The 21,617-nt window shown below is 49.2% G+C and overlaps 3 protein-coding genes across 4 annotated transcripts; 2 read left to right on the plus strand and 1 right to left on the minus strand.

The window, feature by feature from the left end:
• Positions 1-7,755: 7,755 nt before the first annotated feature.
• LOC136501594 (LRR receptor kinase BAK1-like) lies at positions 7,756-11,667 on the plus strand. Its single transcript, XM_066497105.1, has 4 exons — positions 7,756-8,200; positions 9,351-9,611; positions 9,704-10,579; positions 10,743-11,667. Exons 1-4 carry the CDS (start codon positions 7,762-7,764, stop codon positions 11,258-11,260), a joined length of 2,094 nt encoding a protein of 697 aa, XP_066353202.1. The 5' UTR covers positions 7,756-7,761; the 3' UTR covers positions 11,261-11,667.
• Positions 11,668-14,422: 2,755 nt separating this feature from the next.
• Positions 14,423-17,056, plus strand: LOC136501202 (cation/H(+) antiporter 15-like). Its single transcript, XM_066496702.1, has 2 exons — positions 14,423-14,711; positions 14,809-17,056. The coding sequence occupies exons 1-2, from the start codon at positions 14,472-14,474 to the stop codon at positions 17,032-17,034; spliced, it is 2,466 nt and encodes an 821-aa protein (XP_066352799.1). The 5' UTR covers positions 14,423-14,471; the 3' UTR covers positions 17,035-17,056.
• A 126-nt stretch (positions 17,057-17,182) lies between these two features.
• LOC136501203 (uncharacterized) lies at positions 17,183-21,386 on the minus strand. Of its 2 annotated transcripts, none has more exons than XM_066496704.1 (7): positions 21,190-21,386; positions 19,682-20,224; positions 19,050-19,213; positions 18,882-18,962; positions 18,707-18,782; positions 18,537-18,626; positions 17,183-17,683 (listed from the first exon to the last, which is right to left on the minus strand). In XM_066496704.1, the coding sequence occupies exons 2-7, from the start codon at positions 20,202-20,204 to the stop codon at positions 17,553-17,555; spliced, it is 1,065 nt and encodes a 354-aa protein (XP_066352801.1). In that variant the 5' UTR covers positions 20,205-20,224; positions 21,190-21,386; the 3' UTR covers positions 17,183-17,552. The 2 variants fall into 2 exon arrangements, with proteins under 2 accessions (XP_066352801.1, XP_066352800.1); XM_066496703.1 differs by having other exon boundaries at positions 21,185-21,386.
• Positions 21,387-21,617: the final 231 nt, after the last annotated feature.

Genomic DNA, 21,617 nt, shown 5'->3' on the forward strand with positions numbered 1-21,617 from the left:
ATTTCAAGGGGACATTGTACGAGAATTTTGTCCTCCAAAATAAAGAACCAGATTTTGATGGTGGACAGTTTAGCAAGCAGAAGGACTTCTGGCATGATTTTAAGGAATACAGGCGATCCTAATAACATATTATTTTCTAATCATACATACCGCTTTCTAATGTTTCTCCCTTTAATGTTGCTCAGTGTCCGAAAAAGACATCGGTGGGACGCCGGTCCCATTCAAGGTTGTCAAAATGGAGGGAAAGTACCTGTCACAGCCGGCGGAAAACAATGAATGTGGGTTTTATGTAATGTGGGCAATGCTTCACTACATCGGCGGGAAATCGGAAGAAGCCGATAAGTTGGTGTGTATAATCCCCATTTCATTTATGTCTGTTAATAATTCAACAAAATAATTTAATGTTCCTCTTTGGATATCATCTTTTTTGAACGACAGCATAAGAAATATAACCACCAAAGGCTGTTAGACATGGAGATCGTCGCACTGCAATCGGAGCTCGCAAAATTCATCTTAGCCGAGGTATTGGAAAAAGATGGAGTATTTTTCATTGCATAATCCGTGAGGTACAAGGACCAGTATGGCCCAGAGCGGCTCGCCAGATTATTGTAAAAAGTCCGAGAAGCATTGCACAATCTATGAAGTCCGAGAACAATTTTTTTTGAGGGATCGAGATCTGGATAAGAACATTTGAACTATAACCGTAACATTTGTAATGTTTAATATTGATGGACCTGTCGTCTACGTAGCGTATATAAAGCGAAACCCGATTCCATGAAAAAATATAAATTAAAATTAATTATAAAATAATAAAATACGAATGGGCCATCACTGTCGGTTAGCCACGAACCGACAGTGTTGTCTTGCAAAACACTACCGGTTATCAATAAACCGACAGTGTTGTCTTACAAAACACTGCCGGCTTGAGCCATGAACCGACAGTGTTGTCTTATTTAACACTGTCGGCTTGAGCCATCAACCGACAGTGTTGTCTAGATCAACACTGCCGGCTTGAGCCATGAACCGATAGTGTAGGCTTGCTCAACACCGTTGACTTGAGCCAAGAACCGACACTCTTGAAGCAACCATCACTGTTGGTTGGGACTACAAACCGGCAGTGTTGTTCAACTAGACACTGTCGGATGGAGCCAGAAACCGACACTATTTTCTGTAGATCAGTGTCGGTTTTTAAGAACCGACAGTGATGTCAACCCCTCATCACTGTCGGTATGCCACTGTCGGTTCAAAATCTAGCAGTGAAGGGGGTTTTTGAACCGACAATGATGTCCAGATCTGGGGTAGTGGTATGACGTGTCTACCAGTGAGATAGATTGTGGCCCGTCCTGATGCGAATACATAGGATGAGTTTGTTGGCATGATTGAAGGAGTATCTGGGTTGATTTTGTATTGTGTAAATAAAACTTGAATGTAGTCGTTCGCGCGCTACGACCCACACATGACATGATAGTATTTCGTGACTCGTTACAGCTGGCTTGACTCTTTTAGTAGCGCTTTGCTGCACTGCAGCTACATATCTGCACGGTCGGGGAGATTTATCTTTGATTTCATCATTATTAGTTACATCATGAGATGCAAGCAAGATGCTAGCTGCTAGATGAACATAGATGTCAGAGATGCAAGATGCAACCAGTCCAATGAGAAGAGTGAATCAGCACTTGCTGCTCTCTGAGCACTAACGGAGTTTTTAATCTTCGATTAGTAAATCTAAACCACTCCACTAGGCTAAAACACTCTCTTGGATGCCCTTTATTGTAGCTATAACTTTATAATGCCAAGACATCTTTTATGCATGAGACGGAGGATATATATAGAGCCAATCTCAAAACTTAGTCGTTACAACTCCACTCAGCATTATGAGTACGGGAGAATGCCGGTGGCTCTCCATCGGCTATATTCCAATGTCTAGTTATTGTTGGTGCTCCTTCGGCTGTACCACCGGATATATTTGGTGATCCAAATTAATTTAATTCCTCTGGAATGTCTCTGGACACATCTCCTTTATGGACGTACACATCTCTTTTGACATGCAATCACAAACATACACACCCAAGTAGACAGAAGCGGAAGCACAATCAATATGCAATACAAATACAACTGCGAGGTCGGCCAAAGTGAGACACATAGATTTGCTTCTTCCTGGAGTTCAGATCCCCTTTGAATCCTACGTCTCTATTGTGGAAGTCGTGAGCTCCCTCCGTGGTTGAGGTCCAACCGCTTTCCACACTTGTACTAGGTGATCTTTTGCCTTCTGGAGACAAGATCACAGCCCTCACAAAACTTTTTAGTAGCCCACAACCTTGGGTGCTTGCCGGCGACACATAGTCATCTAGGAGAAAAGCCCCAAAAGTAATAAACACAATAAACCAAATTTTTTGGCTTGCTCAAGTGCTCAAAGTTTTTGGCAACTCACACAAATGTCTCTCAAGCTCTCTAATGCTACCTATGCCTCTCACAAAGCAAGGGATGTTGGAGTTGTTCCAAATTCACTCCAGGATATAGGCCGGGCTTCTGACGGAGCGAAGCGGAGGCCCATCGCCGGAGGCTTGGGCCGGAGCGTAGCGGAGTCTAAAGCCGGCCCATCAGGTCTCGCCCCTGTGCTCGGGGGGTGCGGGGGGTGGAGCCCCCGCGGTACGGTACGGTATATACACCCTTGCTAGGGTTTCGTGGAGAGGGGATTCTCTTGTAAGCCGCCATAGACGTGTAACCCAAAACTCTTGAGATAGTGAGATTGTTGCTGGCTGGTGCCCGTGGTTTTTTCCCTTCACATCGGAGGGGTTTTCCACGTTAAATCGTGTGTCTCCTCTGTGGCTTGATTCTTTACTTCATATTCCTATACGTCGTTCATAACAAGGGACACTCTCCACATTTAGAATTTGTCCTCTCTAATCACTTCCACGCACAAGACGGAGGTTTGGGAGTAGCCAAGGGCTTCGATCTGGTCGTGTGTGATAAGTGGAGGGTGACAACAACGAACGCTCAAAGGAGGAGCAAGAAATAGCCATTGGGACTTTGCTAGGCAAACCTAACCTAGCCAGCTCCAGAACCCGATCTGATCGGGGTTTTCCTCAAAATCAACTAGGCGTTAAACCAAACCCGGGCCAGATTTCATTAGAGCATCTCTAGCAGGGCCCCTACTTGAGCCCCCATAGCTAAATATGGGTGCCCAGGCTAAAAATATTACTCCAACAGGGCCCCTACTACAGACCACATATTTGGCTGGGCACCCAAATCCTCTCTCCAGACCACATTCCTGTTGGCCCAACACCCCGGCCCCCATCCTGCGCGTTGCGGCCATTTGCTCCCCGCGCCCGTACGGACGCGGTCTCGCCCGCCTCCCTCCGGCGCCGATCTCCACCGACGTGCTCCCTCCCTCCACCCCTACCTCCACCGGTGGCCTCCCTCCACCACGGGCCTCGCCCCCTCCCCTTCGGCGAGCGCGGCGGCTCCTCCCTCCGCTCTGGCCACCCAGAGTCGCGGATCCCGCGAGCGCCCGGAGTCGCGGATTCGGCGAGCACCTCCACTCCGGCCAGCGCGCCTGTCAATGGGATATCGTCGATAGTCCACCGAGGGGTATACCCACGATGGTAGATTGTATGGTAGAGGTGTACATGATCAGGAACTAGATGACAATAGAGACACAAGATTTAGATAGGTTCAGGCCATCAATACGACGTAAAACCCTACGTCCTGTGTTCTGCTGGTTTGTATTGATTATGTATGCGATGGAATAATAATGAGGTAATGAGATGAGATGATTTTGAGGGGGTCCCCTACCCGTCTTATATAGTCCGGGGGTAGGGTTACAAGTCGGTTAAATCTAAATCTAGTCGGTTATATAATAAGCATCGTATGGAATACAATCTCTTGCATATCCGATCAGATCTTTCTTCATCTTCAAGATAGCTTCCCAAAGCCTTGCGGTGCACGCCGACCAATGCTGTGCATTGCGCTCCTGGATCTCAAGGGCTGGACCACCCCTGATGGTGCGGCCCATGTACATCGCCATGGGTGCCTAGGGTTATACCCCCACAGCGCCCCTCCCCTCCGGCAAGCGCCTCCACCTTCCCTCCACTGCGGGAGCACGAGCATGGCAAGATCTCGGCAACGGCGCCGCCACCCTTGCTTTTGCGTGACCGCGAGCAGCGAGATCCGGCGCGGCTCCCTCTCTCCTCCGACAAGCGCCTCCACCTCTCCTCCCTGTGCAGCAGCGAGAAGCCAAGGCGCGGCTCCCTCTCTCCTTCCCCAAGCAGCCATGGCGCGGCAAGCAAGATCCGCGGAGGACTGGGGTGGCGGGCTCCGTCTCTCCTCCCATGGCCGGTGCGCAGACAGTGGAGGCGGAGCTGGCCTCATTGCGACCGAGTGGGTGGTGGGGAGGAGCGTGGCCAAATCCACCGCTCTCTGTACATAGGAAGAAGAAAGAGACAATGACGAGCGGTCATGTCTGTCATTCTCTGCTGTAATATATTTGGGGGCCCAAATTTAGGTGCTCTTGCTGGAGCAGAAAAGTGAGCCAACAAAAATAGGGGAAGCACCCAAATCAGATTTGGGGGCCTTATTTTTTGGGCTATCGCTGGAGATGCTCAGCGGTGATAAGGAGCTCTCACTTAAGTACTTAACCGGAGCATGTGTTTACTATTAAAACCGCAGAAGTGAGTGAGAGACCCTCCCTCCTTTCCAGGCTGCCCGGGCCAAAGCGGGCTGTGTGGCCCAGTAGTAGCCTGAAACCAGACCACACCGTTTTGCACCGAAAATGCGAAACCGCCGTGCAGCGGGCCGTGGATCGATCCGATGGCCCAATGGGCGCATCCCCATTCCCTGTCAGAACTCGGACGGACGGAGCACTGGGAAGTGAGAGTCGGTCGGTCCCGATGGGTGGGGGCGCTCCATGGGATGGAAATGGGATGCGGCGCCCGCTTAATTTAACGCGCTCACGCCGCGGCAGACGCTCCTCCACCCAGGCCAACCCGATAAATAGTAGCACTTTCGTCTTATTTGGTAAATATTATCTAATCGTAGACCAACTAAGCTCAAAAGATTCATCTCGTGATTTCGAACTAAACTGTGCAATTAGTTATTTTTTTACCTACATTTAATGCTCCATGTAGGCGGCTAAAAATTGATGTGATAGAGAGAAAGTGAAAAAACTTAGAATTTGGAGGTGATCTAAACAAGGCCCCCGTCCCCAAGCTCCTTGCGCAATTAATTCAAATTTCAAATCCGCAACGGTCCTGATGCGGCGGCTCCCGTCGCGTCAAGATTCGTGATCCGTTCCTTAGAGCGTGTTTAGGGTGCGTTTAGATCCAAAAAATTTTGGATTTTGGCTCACTATAGCATTTCGTTTGTATTTGGTAATTAGTGTCTAATTATGGACTAATTAGGTTCAAAAGTTCGTCTCGCGATTTCTCGACCAACTGTGTAATTAGTTTTTTTTCGTCTACATTTAGTACTCCATGCATGTGCCGCAAGATTCGATGTGACAGTTACTATGCAAAATTTTTTGGCAACTAAACGGGGCCTTAGTTGGAAGGAATTTTAGAATTTGGCTACTGTAGCACTTTCGTTTTTATTTGGCAATTATTTTTTAATCATGGACTAATTAGGTTCAAAATGTTCGTCTTGCAATTTCCTATCAAACTGTGTAATTAGTTTTTTTCGTCTACATTTAATACTCCATGTATGTATCATAAGATTCGATATGATGGATACTGTATTACTTTTTGGGAAGTTATTTTGGAACTAAACACGGGCTTAGTAGCCAATTGCGCTGGCCAGCGGCAAGTCATGTCCGCCGGTAGAAATGGGGGCGCTCCATGGGATGGAAATGGGATGCTGGACACTCCTTTTTTACTGTACCACTAATTTGAGTTTAATTACGGCTAGCTAGCTAGCTAGCTCAATGATTTGTTGCGCACGTACCACTACTAGCAAGTGCCATAATGCGGCAGTACCTACGACTACGACTACGACTACGAACACAGGTACGCAAAATCCTATCCTATGCCACGAGCATTTTCGAAGGACGGAGCCGACAGATTTGGAGATTCACAAAGTCATCATAGGTGTCTTGTTATCGATGGGGGACGTCGTCTACCATTAAAAGTATAGCGCCGTTAGATCCTAAAACAAATTTAGAAAAATACGAACACCAGTACCAAATCAAGGACGTGAACTTGAATGGCCAGGTTTCACCATAAGCAACCTAACCAACTGACCTATGATCGGTTCGCCGCCCCCACGCTAGTTTGCTTGTGGGCCTTCTACCAATCTAGCATCTGCGCGACAAGCCCCGCATATGTTATTTGATTTGAAAACCGAGCAAATTTTAAAACCGGTTTATCGATCAATATCACACCCTGCATCTTTGCAGCTTCTATGGAAATTAAGTTTCCAGATGTGATCTAATCTAATGTTTAATTTTGACATTGATTTTTTTAGTAGGTATAGTTTGCACTTTGTTCTATCCCACTAATAGTCTGCTACACACCCGCCCGCTGTGAGGCTCTCCTACTCCAGCGTTCTTCAACGTGTAGCCGTGAATTTCTTGATGTTGCTTTGTAATTTAAAATACTCGGTACATCTCAAAGTGCAAGTCATTTTAGTTTTATCCAAGTTATTTTTTAGCTTTGACCAAGATTAATTATATAGAAAAAAACACATAGGAGGAATCCATTTGTATCAATAAAAAACAAATCTTAATGGTGCATTAATTTACTATTATAGTTATTACTAATATACATTTCGTAAACCTAGTCAGAGTTAGAAAAGATTCTACAAATACTCCATTTGTTCTAAACACACATCTTATTTTAGTTTCGTCCAAGTAAAGCTTCCCTAAAACAACGAAGTTTATAAAACGAAAATACCAACACCTACAGTGCCAAATAGCACTAAATTTACATTTAATTTGGTGGGGGATCTCGTACTGGGCTTTTATTCCAAACAAAAGAGTGTATCAGCCATAATACCAGTACTTATAAAAAACACCACGTTCGATTGTTCGTATCAGTCATGCTTATTAGCCATGATACAGTATTTTTTTTTTCTCACAACAAAACAACATCAGTCGGCTTATAAGCCACAGAAACGATTAAGCGAGCATAGTGTTATAACAGGCTTATTTGGGTACTATAAATAACCATACAATATATTTTTGCATAAACATTGGTTAAAGTTTGAAATATTTAAATTATAGGATAAACCTTGATCATTCCGTATACATACGATGGAGCAAGAAGAAGAGTACTAGGGATTCTATGCTTATTTATACATTGACTACAAGATTCCACTAACTGGTCTACATGGACCGCAACAATCTACTCCTCCTAAGCAGGGTACTTTCGCTCTGTTCGACTGGACTATAAGCCGCTTATGCTAATTCTATACCAAGACTGATAAGTTGAAGCGGACAGCCTCTTAAGCAGATACAGTATCTGATCCGTCCTTTACACCGGCAGCTAGTACAAATTAGCAGCCTATTTTGTACGTACGTATTCTTGTATTGTAAGATACCACAGACACACACATGCAAATACGTACACTCGTGTACTCCTACGGTCCTACCACAGTGGCATCATCATCCTGACCACGCTGCCAGTTACAATCCCGATAAACCCCCTCCCTTTTAACCTTTTACTATCCATCCAAACGCCTTTCCAAGCCTCCAGCTTTTTACCACAAACACCCCTATAAACCTCCGAATTCTCACGCCCCACACAAGTCACTCACCAGTGTCGCTCCGCCATGCCGTCCAGGAGCTCCCTCCTCCCGCTCCTGCTCCTCTGCACCGCCGCTGCGGCGTCCTCCACGCCCTCGCGCAATGCTGAGCTGGACGCGCTGATGGAGCTGAAGGCGGCGCTGGACCCGTCCGGGCGGGCGCTGGCCTCGTGGGGGCGCGGCGGAGACCCCTGCGGCCGCGGGGACTACTTCGAGGGCGTCGCCTGCGACGCCCGCGGCTGGGTCGCCACCATCTCGCTCCAGGGGAAGGGGCTCGCCGGCACCGTCCCGCCCGCCGTCGCCATGCTCCCGGCTCTCACCGGCCTCTACCTGCACTACAACGACCTCGGCGGGGAGATACCGCGCGAGCTCGGCGGACTTCCTGACCTCGCTGAGCTCTACCTCGGCGTCAACAATCTTTCTGGCGCCATTCCCGTCGAGCTCGGCCGACTCGGTAGCCTCCAAGGTGATGGACTTTTTGAACTTTTTTTTGGGTCTTTGTTTGATTGATTGATTGGGGGATTCACATTAGAATCTGAACTTTGAAGAAGTGTAGTTTCATTTCAAATGGTGAGAAAGTCGGGGCTTCCATTTCACCATTAGTGCATTCCTGTTCGTTTGTTCTTAGCATTTCAGCTCGGGTGCTTCTTGTCGTTGGATAGGGATTATTTGAATACAAGTAAACAAACAAAATACTTCTGTTTTTTAGGAAAAAGAAATTTGAATAAATCCGAAATTGGTTTTGTCATATTATAGCCTCCGAAGAAATTCTGAATTGACAGAAATGAAGTTTAATTTCTAGTGCTACTCAAAATGCTCCATCCTTTTGTTCTTTCACATACCCACCCAGGACATGTCCTCAAGTCCTTTCTTATTCTTTCAAAGCATTGTGCTTCCTTTGTCGTGAGTGGTGCACCCCTGATGATTGCCTTTGCCTACCTAGATGCTAGAACAACAAGGTACAACAACACATGAGTGGAAGGACACAATGGCTGCTTTTTTTCTCTGTCTGTACGGCTACTTTGGTGTACTATGTATCATGACATTCACCTTTATTCTTTGCCTTCTCTACTGAGACCTAAAGTTGGTTACTGACACAAAAGAAGCTTGGATTCTGCTCAACGAATTCCGTTAATGCCTGGATTTGTTTCATCAGCGTTCTGCAATTACAATGTTCCGACAGATCCTCCTGTCATTCTACAGTTCATGATGGATGGACATTACTTCTCAGTATACAACCAAAATTAGTTACATAAACCTGCCGAAAGTTAATTTGGCTGCAATAGTTATTTCTCTATAATGACAGAATTTTGCAGCAATTTGGCCGTTGTGGATTCGATTGTACAGCAATTTGCCTTTTGTGCTGAGTGAAGTTAGTTACTGACACAAGAGAAGTTATGGATTAGATTGGTTTCATTCCTGTAACAGATCTGTTCCTACAGCTTTCCTCCTGTTGCTGTCAGCCATAATTGCCATTACCTGTCTGTCTACTTTAGGATTAAACAAGCCTGCCCAAAATTCAGTAGATCAACCTACCGAATGTTAGTTTGTGGCCATAAATGTCCTTGTCCTTCTGTAATGGCAGATAGCTTAAATTTTTTTCCCCCCTTGTTCAGTACTGCAGCTCGGCAACAACCAGCTCTCAGGGAGCATTCCAACTCAGCTGGGTCAACTAAATAAGCTCGCTGTTCTTGCCCTTCAGTCCAACCAGCTCACTGGCGCAATTCCGGCTTCCCTCGGGGACTTGCCAGCACTGACTCGGCTGGACTTGAGCTCCAATCAACTCTTCGGCTCAATCCCCGCCAAACTTGCTGAGATCCCTCATCTTGCAACGCTAGACCTCCGCAACAACACACTTTCAGGAAGTGTTCCCTCTGGTAATTATTAGGATTCATCAGCTACGGTTTTCTTTCTTGATGCCACTGCTCACTTTCTTTGTTATCTGAAAAACCGTTGTCTGATGATGTAGGTCTGAAGAAGTTGAATGACGGGTTTCTGTATGATAACAATTCAGAGCTCTGTGGAGCTCAATTTGGTTCTCTGAAAGCTTGTCCTAACGATGGCAATGACGATGGCAGAATGCCGCGTAAACCTGAATCAACCTCTGTCAAGCCCCAACAGATTCAAAAGACAATCGACCTCAACAGGAATTGCGACAATGGAGGTTGCTCAAAACCTTCGACACTTTCTACAGGGGCTGTTATTGCTGGAACAGTCATCATTGTAGCTGGAGCAGCAGCCTGTGGCCTGTCTGTATTCTCATGGCACCGTCGCCAGAAGCAGAAGGTTGGCAGTTCTGTTGAGCATTTGGAAGGCCGGCCTAGCCTGGACCAGTCAAAGGAAACGTATCAGAGAAGTGCGTCCTCACTGATCAATGTTGAGTACTCCAGTGGCTGGGACACTTCATCCGAGGGGTCACAGCATGGAGTGAGGTTGTCGTCAGAGGGCTCCCCAAGCGTGAGGTTCAACCTCGAAGAGGTGGAATGCGCCACGCAGTACTTCTCGGACGTGAACTTGCTCGGCAAGAGCAATTTCGCCGCGACGTACAAGGGGATCATGCGCGACGGATCGGCTGTTGCAATCAAGAGCATCAACAAGAGCAGCTGCAAGTCGGAGGAGGCCGACTTCCTGAAAGGCCTCCGAATGCTGACATCGCTGCGGCATGAGAACCTTGTCGGCCTGAGGGGCTTCTGCCGGTCCCGGGCAAGGGGGGAATGCTTCGTCGTCTATGAGTTCATGGCCAACGGGAGCCTTTCCCGGTATCTTGACGCCAAGGAAGGCGATGCGGATGCCGCTGTCCTCGACTGGCCTACAAGGGTCTCCATCATCAAAGGCATTGCCAAGGGTATGTATGATTCAGAACTTCCATTTCATTTTTCAGTTGACAGACTGTACTTTTGGTATTTCACATCAGTGAAGTTTCACATGTTTATGGGAGTTTCAGTTTTGCCTTGGCGTATACGTTGTTCTGTACTAATTTGTTGTGTGAATCTTGATTTTGTTTTCAGGCATCGAGTACCTCCACAGCAGCCAGGCAAACAAGCCGTCGCTCGTGCACCAGAGCATCTCGGCAGACAAGGTCCTGATCGACCACCTCTACACGCCACGCCTCTCGGGGGCCGGCCTGCACAAGCTGCTGGCCGACGACGTGGTGTTCTCGACGCTCAAGGACAGCGCGGCGATGGGGTACCTGGCCCCGGAGTACACGACGACGGGGCGGTTCACGGACAAGAGCGACGTGTACGCGTTCGGCGTGGTGGTGCTGCAGGTGCTGTCCGGGCGGCGCGCCGTGTCCCCGCACCTCCGGCAGGGCTGCGGCGGCGCGGCGGTGGCGGCGGAATCGTCGTCCGCCTCCGGCAGCGGGGGGCGGCTGGACGACCTCGTGGACCCTCGCCTGTGCGGGAGGTTCTCGCGGCCCGAGGCCGCCAAGCTCACAGGCGTCGCCCTGCTGTGCACTGCCGAGGCACCCGCGCAGCGCCCCGCCATGGCCGCCGTGCTGCAGCAGCTCGGCTGCACCAGCCAGTGATCGTCGGCCTGCGGCCGCGCGCGGTGGATCGGCGCTCTCGCTGGCTGCCGGCGTGGTGACTGCTTGTTGCTGTTGGTTAACGGCTAGTGATCGGCTACTAGCTCGGTAGCTGCCATTGTTTCTTGTTTGAGCTGAGCGCCGAGCCCCCGCCAGCTCCTTCCTTAGGAGCTCGGTTGTAGTGTAGTAGTAAGCTGTTGTGATTGTGATGCATCATCCGTTGTGGCGAGTTCTTGTTTTGCCGGTCGAAGTAGCTGGTAGCAGTTGGTTGCACAAAATATACGTGGTTTGCACCTTGTGCTAGTACTGTAGTTAACTACTGCCTCATGGCACTGATGTGATGCTGTATGTGATCCGGCAATGTACCCTTTGGATCGAGGATCTGTTTGAAGAAATATCATTAAAAAAATCATGACAAGTTTCATACGATACCATTCATCAGTTTTGATGCTAGACCGGCTGGTGGCACCCTTGTGGCCTGGGTTCGATCTCCCACGGGGCGAATTGCAATGTCGGAGGTGAAAAAAAAAAACCTCATCTACCCCATGTTACTCAAAGCATAGATTTGTGGCACCGGTCTGCTCATAGGGTAACTAGCCCGTGTGTGCGGGTGGGTAGGTTCGGGGATTTTTTTCGGATCGGATGATGAGTCCTTTACTTTAATGCGAATGCTCGGGGAGGGGGCGCATGCTAACTCGTTCAGTATGAATGAGTTGGGTGAAATCTTGTTTTGCTGAATTCCAGAAATCCCGCATGCTAAAACCTGCACACGCAATGCTTGTAACGATAAGTTCCGGCCGGCTCGCCAAAGAAGTCACTGGCAAATCTCTTGCCTTGGTTTTTAATTAAAAAAAATCCAAACAGAGCAGAGCTGGAGACCCCGAGTGTCGTGTTGACCCTCAGTCAGTTATTTATCCGGTTCGCTTGTTGGTTTTAGTCAGGGCTTATCAGCCATGGTATATTATTTTTCTCTCACAACAAACTAGCACCAGCCGGGCTTATCAGTCCAGAAACCGACCAGCGAACAGGCTAATTGAAGAATGAAGCAGCTAAGCAAAGCTGAAGATGGCTGAAAGAAAGTGCATGCAGGTCCCAGGCTTTGAGAGACAGTCCGCCCTTGTCGCCGTACCGGTGCTGCGTTGCTGATGAATGCCATGAGATGCATGCAATGGAGCTGGAGCCTGGGCACGCTTGGCGCGTGCAGAGCATTTAGGAGGTGGCGACGTGGTGGTTGGTGCTGCCATGACTGATGATGACTGCCGTTGGCGCCAAGCAGGTGGTCCGTCCGCCTCCTCATTTGCTTGGAGGAATGGATGGAATTCCATGCACTGCAGGTCATCTGAGCAAGCAGAGCAGAGGCTCCTCCTCCATCGCCGAGACCCGAGTGATGGCGGGCAGCGGCAGTGTACTCGATCGTCTGGAGGCCGGCAGAGGGAGGCGGGTCAGGTCCCGGCATTGAGGAATACGAACGCGCACATTCAAGAACAGAGGACCGGACATGTCGGCCCGTGGCCGTCCGTACCTTGCCGCCGCCGCCGCTGATGACCCTCCTCCCTGGCCTCCTGCTATTGAATCCCACGGCGGTTTCAGTTTGAAACGCCGGCCGCCGCTGTTCCCCTAGCCGCCTTGTTTGAGCCACAGTCGCGCTCGCGCAGTTCGGGAGACCGGAATGGGCCGCGTTTTCTTTTTGAAAAATGGTGGTTGGGGCAACGGAATCTGCGCTCCTTGTAGGCCCACGAGCCGTGTCTGATCAAGTGGGCTGGGCTGGACAGGACTCTTTCTCCAACGGAAGACACAAAAGAGGCCCATTAAATGTGTCGTCTAAAAACAAACAAGAGGGAAGTCCCTCATGAATTGGCTAAGGTAGCCTTTTATGGAAAAACTGCTTGTATTGCTTCGATGAACCCTCTAACTTTGTTCTACACTACGTGGTAAAAGATATAACTATATTTGCAAATCAATAAAGTGTGCCAAGTGGCGTCCCTCAAAAATAAAAATAAAAATAAAAACTTTACTTCTTTTAATATTTGGTAGATAAAGATAGAAATAGAGATAAAGTTTTTTTTTATATTAAAGCTATATGAATATGTTTATTCTTAAAATGCTCTCTCACCGTAACGTACAGTGCAACATGCCTACCTGAAATAACGCATGACACCAGGTCATCTCTTAAGAGTTATTTTTCATAGGTAAACTTTGAGGTTGCAATAATTTGTAGCATTCACTAGTTTCAATCCCATGGATTAACGCAGACCAATGAATTCGCCTTTACTTCTTCTCTTTTGAAGTAGGAGGTACTGTAAAATCTCCTCTAAATCATAAGTCATTTTATTTTAGTTGTAAGTTAAATCTGTTGAGTTTTAACTAAATTTATAAATATATAAAAATATCCATAATTTTTTTTACGAATCACGGTATTGTAAATTTGGACGAAAATTTTGGAATAGAATTGAGGCGTAGTCTTTGTTCGTTGTGTCGTGCCTTTTGTTTCGTATCTAGTTTATCTGCTCTCTTGTGAGAACAGAGCTTGAATGCTCTATTTGTAATTTCTATGCTGTGTACTATCTTCAGATAGTAGAGACTGGGATCTTTTTCATTTCTTCTAAGAAAAACAGCTACAACTCTAGATTGTCTTGTGCTAGATTGTCTTGTGGGCTCGAGCTAACCTCGGCCGTGCCGAACGGGACCAGGCAAACAAACAAGCACAAGCACAAAAAACCAACCGGCAGCGACTTCCATCACTCTACTCTGGCTTGGGCTTCTGGGATGGGATGGAATGTAACAACAGAGAGGAAGCCTGTGTCCATGGATTCTCTTCGTAATTTTTAAGAATTTTCAGACAACAATATTATTACACAATCAACTTTAAAAGGACAACTCATAAAAGATGCTTTATAATTTTTTATAGGCAAGTAGAGATACATAAAAAGTAAAATCAAATACATGCCTTGCAGAGGCCACTACTTGCACTACAACTGTACTGAATTAGGAGTAATGGTGTACCTACAATACAAGGCGTGACCGGCGGTCCACGTTTATCGCTTAACCATGCCATGCGTCGTCCCGGTGCCGTGCTAGTCGTCCTTGGCGCGCGCACCATCTCTGCATTGCATGCATTCGCGGCGCGCCACGGGAAATTCTTCCCCATTGTTCCCGGCGCCCCATCCTCCCCTGCATTCGTCCTCCCCGAGCCCGAGCCCCGGGCCGGCCGCCCATGTCGCGTGAGGCACCGCCCGCCCCGCACCTGCAAGGGGAGGTCACCGTCAACAGGAGCCGCTTCTGCTTCCCGCCCAACTCCGTCGCCACCTCCGCCGGCGTCTTCGCCGGCGACGACCCGCTCAAGTTCTACTTCCCGCTCCTCCTCTACCATGTCTGCGCCGTCTTCGCGCTCTCCCGCGGCGTGCACGCCCTGCTCAGCCGCGCCAACGTGCCCCTCGTCATCTCCCAGATCGTGGTACGTAGAGGAGTACTTGCGTTGCATGATGCATGCGTGCCAAATACTGGATGTAGTACACGGCCGGCGCGCTAATTGCAGCGTGTGCACACAACAGGCCGGCGCGCTGCTCGGGCCGTCGCTCCTCGGCCAGGTGCTCCCGCACGCCAGCGAGCTCTTCGCCACGCCGGAGGGGTGGGTGCAGCTCAACACGGTGGGCGCGTACGCCTTTGTGCTGCAGATCTTCGTCATCGGCGTGAAGACGGACCTGGGCATGATCGTCAAGTCCGGGAAGAAGGCCGTGGCCATCGCCTTCTTCGGCACCGTCGGGCCGCACCTGGCAATGTACGCCGCCGCCGCCGCCGTCGGGGCGCGCGTGCCGGCGCCGTGGAAGGCCAACTTCATGCTCACCAACCTCAACGTGTGGTGGTCGCTCTCGGCCTTCATCGTCGTCTGCACCACGCTGGGCGACCTCAACCTCCTGTCCTCCAAGCTGGGCCGCCTCGCCATGTCCGCCGCGCTCATCGGCGACTTCGCCAACACCTTCTCCATCGCCGGCATCACGTCCTACCTCCTCGCGTCCAACCCATCGGAGAAGGTCCAGCGGATCGGCTTCCTGTCGCTCCTCACCTCCGCCATCTTCATCGGCTTCCTGGCCTTCGTGGCGCGCCCGGCCATCCTGCGCCTCATGCGCGACGTCCCCGAGGGCGGCCTCCTCTGCGAGGCGCGCCTCGTCGCCGTGCTGCTCACCACCATCGTCTGCAGCTTCGCCGGCGAGATCATAGGCCTGCACGCCACCTACGGGCCTTTCATGCTGGGGCTCATGCTCCCCGGCGGCGCCCCGCTCGGGGTCACCCTCGGGGAGCGCCTCGACCGCCTCGTCGCCGGGGTGCTCATGCCGCTGCTCTTCGCGCAGGGCGGCCTGAGGCTGGACGTCTTCAAGATCGCCGACGCCTCCATATGCCTCCTCCTCCAGTTCTTCCTCGTCGTCGGCGTCGCCGCCAAGCAGGTGTCCTGCATGCTGCCCTGCCTCTACTGCGGGATGCCGCTCCGGGAGGCCTTCATCCTCGGCCTCATGATGAACTTCAAGGGCATCACCGAGGTCGCCTACGCCTCGGCGTTCGTGGACTCGGACGTCTTCGACGAGCAGGTGTACGCCGCGTTCATGCTCAACGTGGTGCTGCTGGGCGCCGCCACGGCGTCGGTGGTCAAGCACATGTATCACCCGGAGGAGAAGTACGTGGCGTACCGCCGCCGCACGGTGCAGCACAAGAAGCTGGGCGACGAGCTGCGGGTGCTGGCGTGCGTGCACTCGCAGGCGGACGTGGCGCCCATGCTCGCGCTGCTGGACGCCGCCAGCGCGTCGCCCGTGTCGCCCGTCGCCGTCTACCTCCTCCACCTCGCGCCGCTCGTGGGGCTCACCAGCTCCGTGCTCCGCGCATTCAAGCACGGCGACCGCAACTGCGTGCCGTCGGGCGGCACCGACTCGGAGCGCATCGTCAACGCCTTCCAGTACTTCGTGCAGCAGCGCCCCGTGGGGTCCGCGTCGCTGCTCCCCTACGTCTGCATCGCGCCCTACGCCACCATGCACGATGACGTCTGCGCCGTCGCGCTCGAAAAGCGCGCCATGCTCATCGTCGTGCCCTTCCACCAGCGCCTCGCCATCGACGGCTCTGTCGAGAACACCACGGCCAGCGCCGGATCCGTCCAGGCCGCCAACGTCAACGTGCTCAACTACTCCCCCTGCTCCGTCGCCATCCTCGTTGACCGGGGCAGCCTCTCCGTCGTGCCTGCCGGGGCCGCCACCGACGGCTTCCCTCACCGCATCGCGCTCTACTTCCTCGGCGGGCCTGACGACCGGGAGGCGCTCGCGCTTGCCACGTACATGGCCGAGGACGCGGCCATCGGCCTCACAGTGTTCCGCTTCCTGCCGCCGCCGGAGTGGCGCAAGGGCGGCGACCCCGAGGAGGACCGGCTCGACGAGGAGGCGCTGCAGGAGTACGTCAGCCGGTGGGTCGACGACCACCGCGTCGCCTACAGCGAGAACCTGGTCTGTGGCTCCGATGAGATGGTGGGCATCATCCGGAAGTCCAGCCCGGCGTCGGACCTGCTGATCGTCGGCCGGCGAGCGGACGGCCCCAAGTCACCGCTGACGGTCGGCATATCGGACTGGAGCGAGCACCTGGAGCTCGGCGTCCTCGGGGACCTGCTCACGTCCACAGACTTCGGATGCCAGGTGTCAACGTTGGTGGTGCAGCAGCAAACCAGGGCTGCCGCCGGCGAAATCAGCCGGTCGTCGGAGAAGAACGCGGAGAAGCCACCTGAATCTGACGGCCACGTTTGACACAACTATATATAAATAGAGCGACTTTATTTGTTTAGCTGCTTCTCTCTAGATGTAATGTAGCCGTAATCAATGTACTTTGCGTAGCTTATTGGCAGCTAGAATGCATTTTTTGGAAGAAAAACTACAAACATACAAACCCTGAGGCTCACAGCAACATATAAGGCGTTCGAGTTATTCATGAAGGTTTAACAGGCTACATCACCAAAACCTGATGGGTAAGATCAGGGATGGTTCCTTTTCTTCAGATTTCACCAAAGTCAGTAAAATTCCCAAGAAATAATCATCTCTCCATCCAAACAGATTTTAATTGCATCTCAGGCAGCACTGAACTACAGTGATTGGAGCACTAGGATAAAACTGCTCAAACTAAAGGAAAGCTTCTGACTTTCAGTTGTCTCGACTGAAACTCTTGACTATTAAAACTATCACAAGCTACATTAGTTTTCTCAAAGAGAGCTCGGGCTACAACATTTTTCTGCAAAATAGTGGAAGTCACCCGTACTGAGCAGAGGAACTCATGTGCGGGGTGCACGACCCATGGAAGAGCCATTCTGAAAGTTCCATGAGGAATTCGTGCCACGGGATCGATCAGGAGCTGGAAGTGCACGCATTTGATTCACATCTCGGAAGTTAGAGTGAACATTTCCTGCATAATTTGCAACTAAGTAAGATCTCAGAATTCTAGGAATCAAGCTTCAATAAGTAAATCAGGTGATCACAACAAAATTATTAGCAAGCGGCACGCAAGAGAAGTGTGACCAACATCAGTATCGGCCAAGATCTTGAAAGCCAATTGAAGGCATACACTCAAATGAGCCAGCAGTGTCAAACAAAGCATACTTCTACATTTGTGCTGCTGCCTGCATGGGATTTGTCTCATGATCTTGTTATCATGGTTAACTGTTGTTATTTGTGATTAACTGTAGTCATACTATATATGCTATAGATTTGTTTGTTAAAAACTTAATGCATGCCTAGGGGTGGGTACATGCAGCCATACATACAAAGTGATCCATTCCCCAATGTTCTGGTTCTGCCCTGTTCCTGTTCGCTTGGCTGATAAGCCATGGCTGAAAGTCCTGTTGGCTGATTTGTTATAAGAGAAAAATACTGTTCGTTGACTAATACCCTTGAGATTTATTTTTTTGCCAACAATCCAAAGATCTTATCTACAACAGAACTTTGTATGTGATTATTACACTTCAGAAAAATTACCATTATCACAGGATATCTAAACCACTATATAAGTCAATATTCATACCCCATCTACAGTAGCTGACATTGCTCTAGGGGATTGGATTACTGTTGCAAACCAGTTGTGTAAATAACTCAAGATACCATCGCTAGTACAAAGAAAGAAACATTATGGTCCAACCATTGATTTCACAAAAAGAAATCCGCCTCTATACCATCCTTCTCTTCTATATAATTGGGCAAAAAAGAAATTTTTGAGTGCATGTGTGAGAGAGAGAGAGGGGAGGGGGCACTATATGCTATACCGTTGCCAAGCATGTTCATCCTAGGATCCCAGCCAGGCATATTCTCCCTGGCATTTCTTTGCCACGATTCCTCAAACCCAGCAAGCTCATCTGAATGGAAAAGGGAAAATGACGTCAGAATCAGTTTGAAAGGAAAACAATAAGGCACCAAAAAAAAAAAAACACTAAACCTTCATTCAAGTTGTGTAAAGTTTGAAGGGTGTTCACACGTCCATCAGAATTAAGATTTCTTGTTAGCGAGTGACCCTGCAACGTGCCAACAACAGATAGTAAGTAGCTCCAATCACAACATCAGTGCGATTGGATGAGAGAAAGCAAGAGATCTGTGAGGAATATCAATAATACCTTACTGCCAATGCCACGTGAAATCCTGTGAGATGCTTTACCAATAGTTGTGTCAGCCTCCTTACTTTCTTCCAGTGTAATCTAACACATTAACAAATAATTAACACTATAACTTTGGACCCTACAAATATACAGATGAAGAAAACAGCACTCATGAGATATACTTACTCCATCTGCACCAGTCCTAGTCGTTGAAGATGTATAACAGGCTCCATTTGGACCACCATATGTAACAGTTGAACTCTGAAACATAAATGTCTGAGGCTGTGGACGTGATGTGCTAGCTCTGCTGAACTCCCTCCCAAATTGTCCATGCTTAGGTCTTTTATTATCTGCTAAAAAATGTGTATGCATTAGTAGCCTCCACTTATAATGTCAATTCTTTACAACATAAGGGAATATTCTAAAAAGATACTCTGCTAAACAGAATAAAAATAGCAGTTCAACGATAACAGGTCACCTAAAAGGCTGAATATCAATTGAGTAGGCTGCCTAGCAATACCATGAGATGAGATGAGATCATATTGAAACTATGTGGTACAATAGGTTTTCTGATGATCGATGAAGTTGATTAGTTATTTACATTGTATGAGGTCCATGTATATTTGCTGAATCCAAAAAATGTTTATTTACTGAATGTCCCCAAGAATTGCCAGAAAATATTTCAGTCTCTCAGTTACAAAAGGACAGAAATGTGGTATAAGGCACAAGACAGGATCAGGCAATGTAAATTCAAATGATTGCTTAATGCAAATTTGAACAGTGAACAGTAACATGCCCAAGAAGGTAAATGAACTGACCTTCTACTTCTTCATCCGGGTCCTCCACATACGGCTCTTTGCTTTCCCTTGGATGCTTCCTAAAGTTACCATTCTTCTTCTCATCTTCCTTATCATAGTCTGCACCATCCTCGTCATCTGAAGACAACTCCTTGATAATTGGCCCTTTAGGCCTGCTTGGTTCAGGGGCCTGCTGAATGAAACCACTGGCATTGCTCATGCCTTGACTGAGATGTGTCTGGCTTCCAAACATGCCTCCATTGAGATCGTCATGGGGCGCAAACATACTTGGTCCAAGCAAGCTAGGTTGCATCATGCTACCAAAGGGGTTCATGAAGCTAGGTTGCATCATGCCGCTGAAAGGGGTTGGGAAACTAGGTTGCATCATGGTACCAAAGGGGTTTGTGAAGAAAGGGTCGTCAAAGGGATTTGCGCCAATAAAGAAACTGGGCATAAGGCTCCCTGGCTGTCCAAAGCTGCCGAAACCAACAAAAGGGTCCCCGAAACCGAACAAGCCCTGCCTTCCACCTCTTCCCCCTTGCATCTTCTGTTACAGCACCTTACCTGGTTGAAAATACAGGCAAAATGTATTAAATGATTGTGTGTCGTGTAGATAGTAATATACAGTCACATAACTCCAGCCTGAGCTCCAGTTCAAAAATCATCAATTCACATGGACAAGTGGCAGCATGGTCCGTAGGTAAATAAACAGCAAACCATAATGTAATAACTGAAACTGCAACATCACAAAATCAATTGGAGTCCAGATACTCTTTGTCCTCATAAATTAGATGATGAAACATGGCGCCCAAAACTAATTGACAGCAATGCCATTAACTCCACAATACCATATCTGCAGTAAACCAGTGATGAAAGAAAGCCTAAGTGTGACATTATCCATTTCAAGGAAGCAGACCTACTACCGTTCATGCCCCCCTGCCCAACGTAATTTGCATTGTCTATACAGTAAATTTGGTACTACCGTTCATCAATGTTTAATGATCAATTACATAGGCTTTCTTCCCCACCACCAAAATACCAATACACCAGCAAAGCTGAACAGGTGAAACTATTCCTCCCTCGTCAATCTAGTGCAGGTGAAATGCAAAAATGAGACACATAATTTCCCACGCATTCAACACCGTCGTCGGACACCCTAAGGGACCAAGCATAAATAAAGTAATTCTTCCGACATGTACTACTAGTCTACTACCAGTAGTGTAGTCACCGAGACATCATAGCAAATCACAGCATGTGCCTCAGGCATCAGACGACAAGGGAGTAGGAGTATCATGATCAACCTCTTCTTCCCACAGGACAGCACTAGCCGTACACAATTAGTTTTCCTATCCGGAAAACAAAATCAAAATGGATCCTACACCGGACTCGAAACGGATGATGCCTTACTTAAAAAACGTTGCTCAGATCACTGAGAGTTGCACGAACAAGCAGCCGAAACCGAAACCCCAGACCGAAATCAGAAAGCGCAAATCGCATAGGCGGGGCCGGGGGAAATCAACGCACCAGACCTGAAAATCGCGGGGGACGCGCGGCGTGCGAAGGGATCTGTCGGATCGGACCGGACCGGACGGTAGCTCTCGAGGTCTGGGAATGGTGGATGCGAGCGAGGCTCCGATTGGGAGAGGGGAGGCGACGAGGCGAGACGGGACGGGGCGGGGAGGTGGCCAGGTGGGGAAGGGAAAACCCCGTGTGGCCGTGTCGAGCTGCAGCGGTGGAGTGGAAGGAACCGGAGGGGAGAGAGTTCTAGAAGGGCTACTAGAACGGGCTGGACGCTGAATCTGCTGTGGGTGACGGCCCATTGGCCCAATTATGCTAGGGGCTAGGCCCGCCGTAAATTGGCTCACTGTTAGGAAAGCTACAGCCTGAACCACGCGGCCCGTTTCTCTTCGTATGGTTTCTATTTGTTTTTGAGAACTAGTGGCCAAGCACGCATACA

This window comes from Miscanthus floridulus, chromosome 13, assembly GCF_019320115.1.
Source record: "Miscanthus floridulus cultivar M001 chromosome 13, ASM1932011v1, whole genome shotgun sequence".
In the NCBI taxonomy this organism is placed as follows: domain Eukaryota; kingdom Viridiplantae; phylum Streptophyta; class Magnoliopsida; order Poales; family Poaceae; genus Miscanthus; species Miscanthus floridulus.

Excerpts from the sequence above, each read along its gene's own strand:
- LOC136501594 (XM_066497105.1), top strand. The coding sequence starts at position 7,762 with ATGCCGTCCAGGAGCTCCCTCCTCCCGCTCCTGCTCCTCTGCACCGCC. Across the intron at positions 9,612-9,703 it reads TTCAGGAAGTGTTCCCTCTG|GTCTGAAGAAGTTGAATGAC; the intron begins GTAATTATTAGG and ends CTGATGATGTAG. Across the intron at positions 10,580-10,742 it reads CATCAAAGGCATTGCCAAGG|GCATCGAGTACCTCCACAGC; the intron begins GTATGTATGATT and ends TTTTGTTTTCAG.
- LOC136501202 (XM_066496702.1), top strand. The coding sequence starts at position 14,472 with ATGTCGCGTGAGGCACCGCCCGCCCCGCACCTGCAAGGGGAGGTCACC. Across the intron at positions 14,712-14,808 it reads TCGTCATCTCCCAGATCGTG|GCCGGCGCGCTGCTCGGGCC; the intron begins GTACGTAGAGGA and ends TGCACACAACAG.
- LOC136501203 (XM_066496704.1), bottom strand. The coding sequence starts at position 20,204 with ATGCAAGGGGGAAGAGGTGGAAGGCAGGGCTTGTTCGGTTTCGGGGAC. Across the intron at positions 19,214-19,681 it reads CCCGGATGAAGAAGTAGAAG|ATAATAAAAGACCTAAGCAT; the intron begins GTCAGTTCATTT and ends ATTTTTTAGCAG. Across the intron at positions 18,783-18,881 it reads CACGTGGCATTGGCAGTAAG|GGTCACTCGCTAACAAGAAA; the intron begins GTATTATTGATA and ends GGCACGTTGCAG.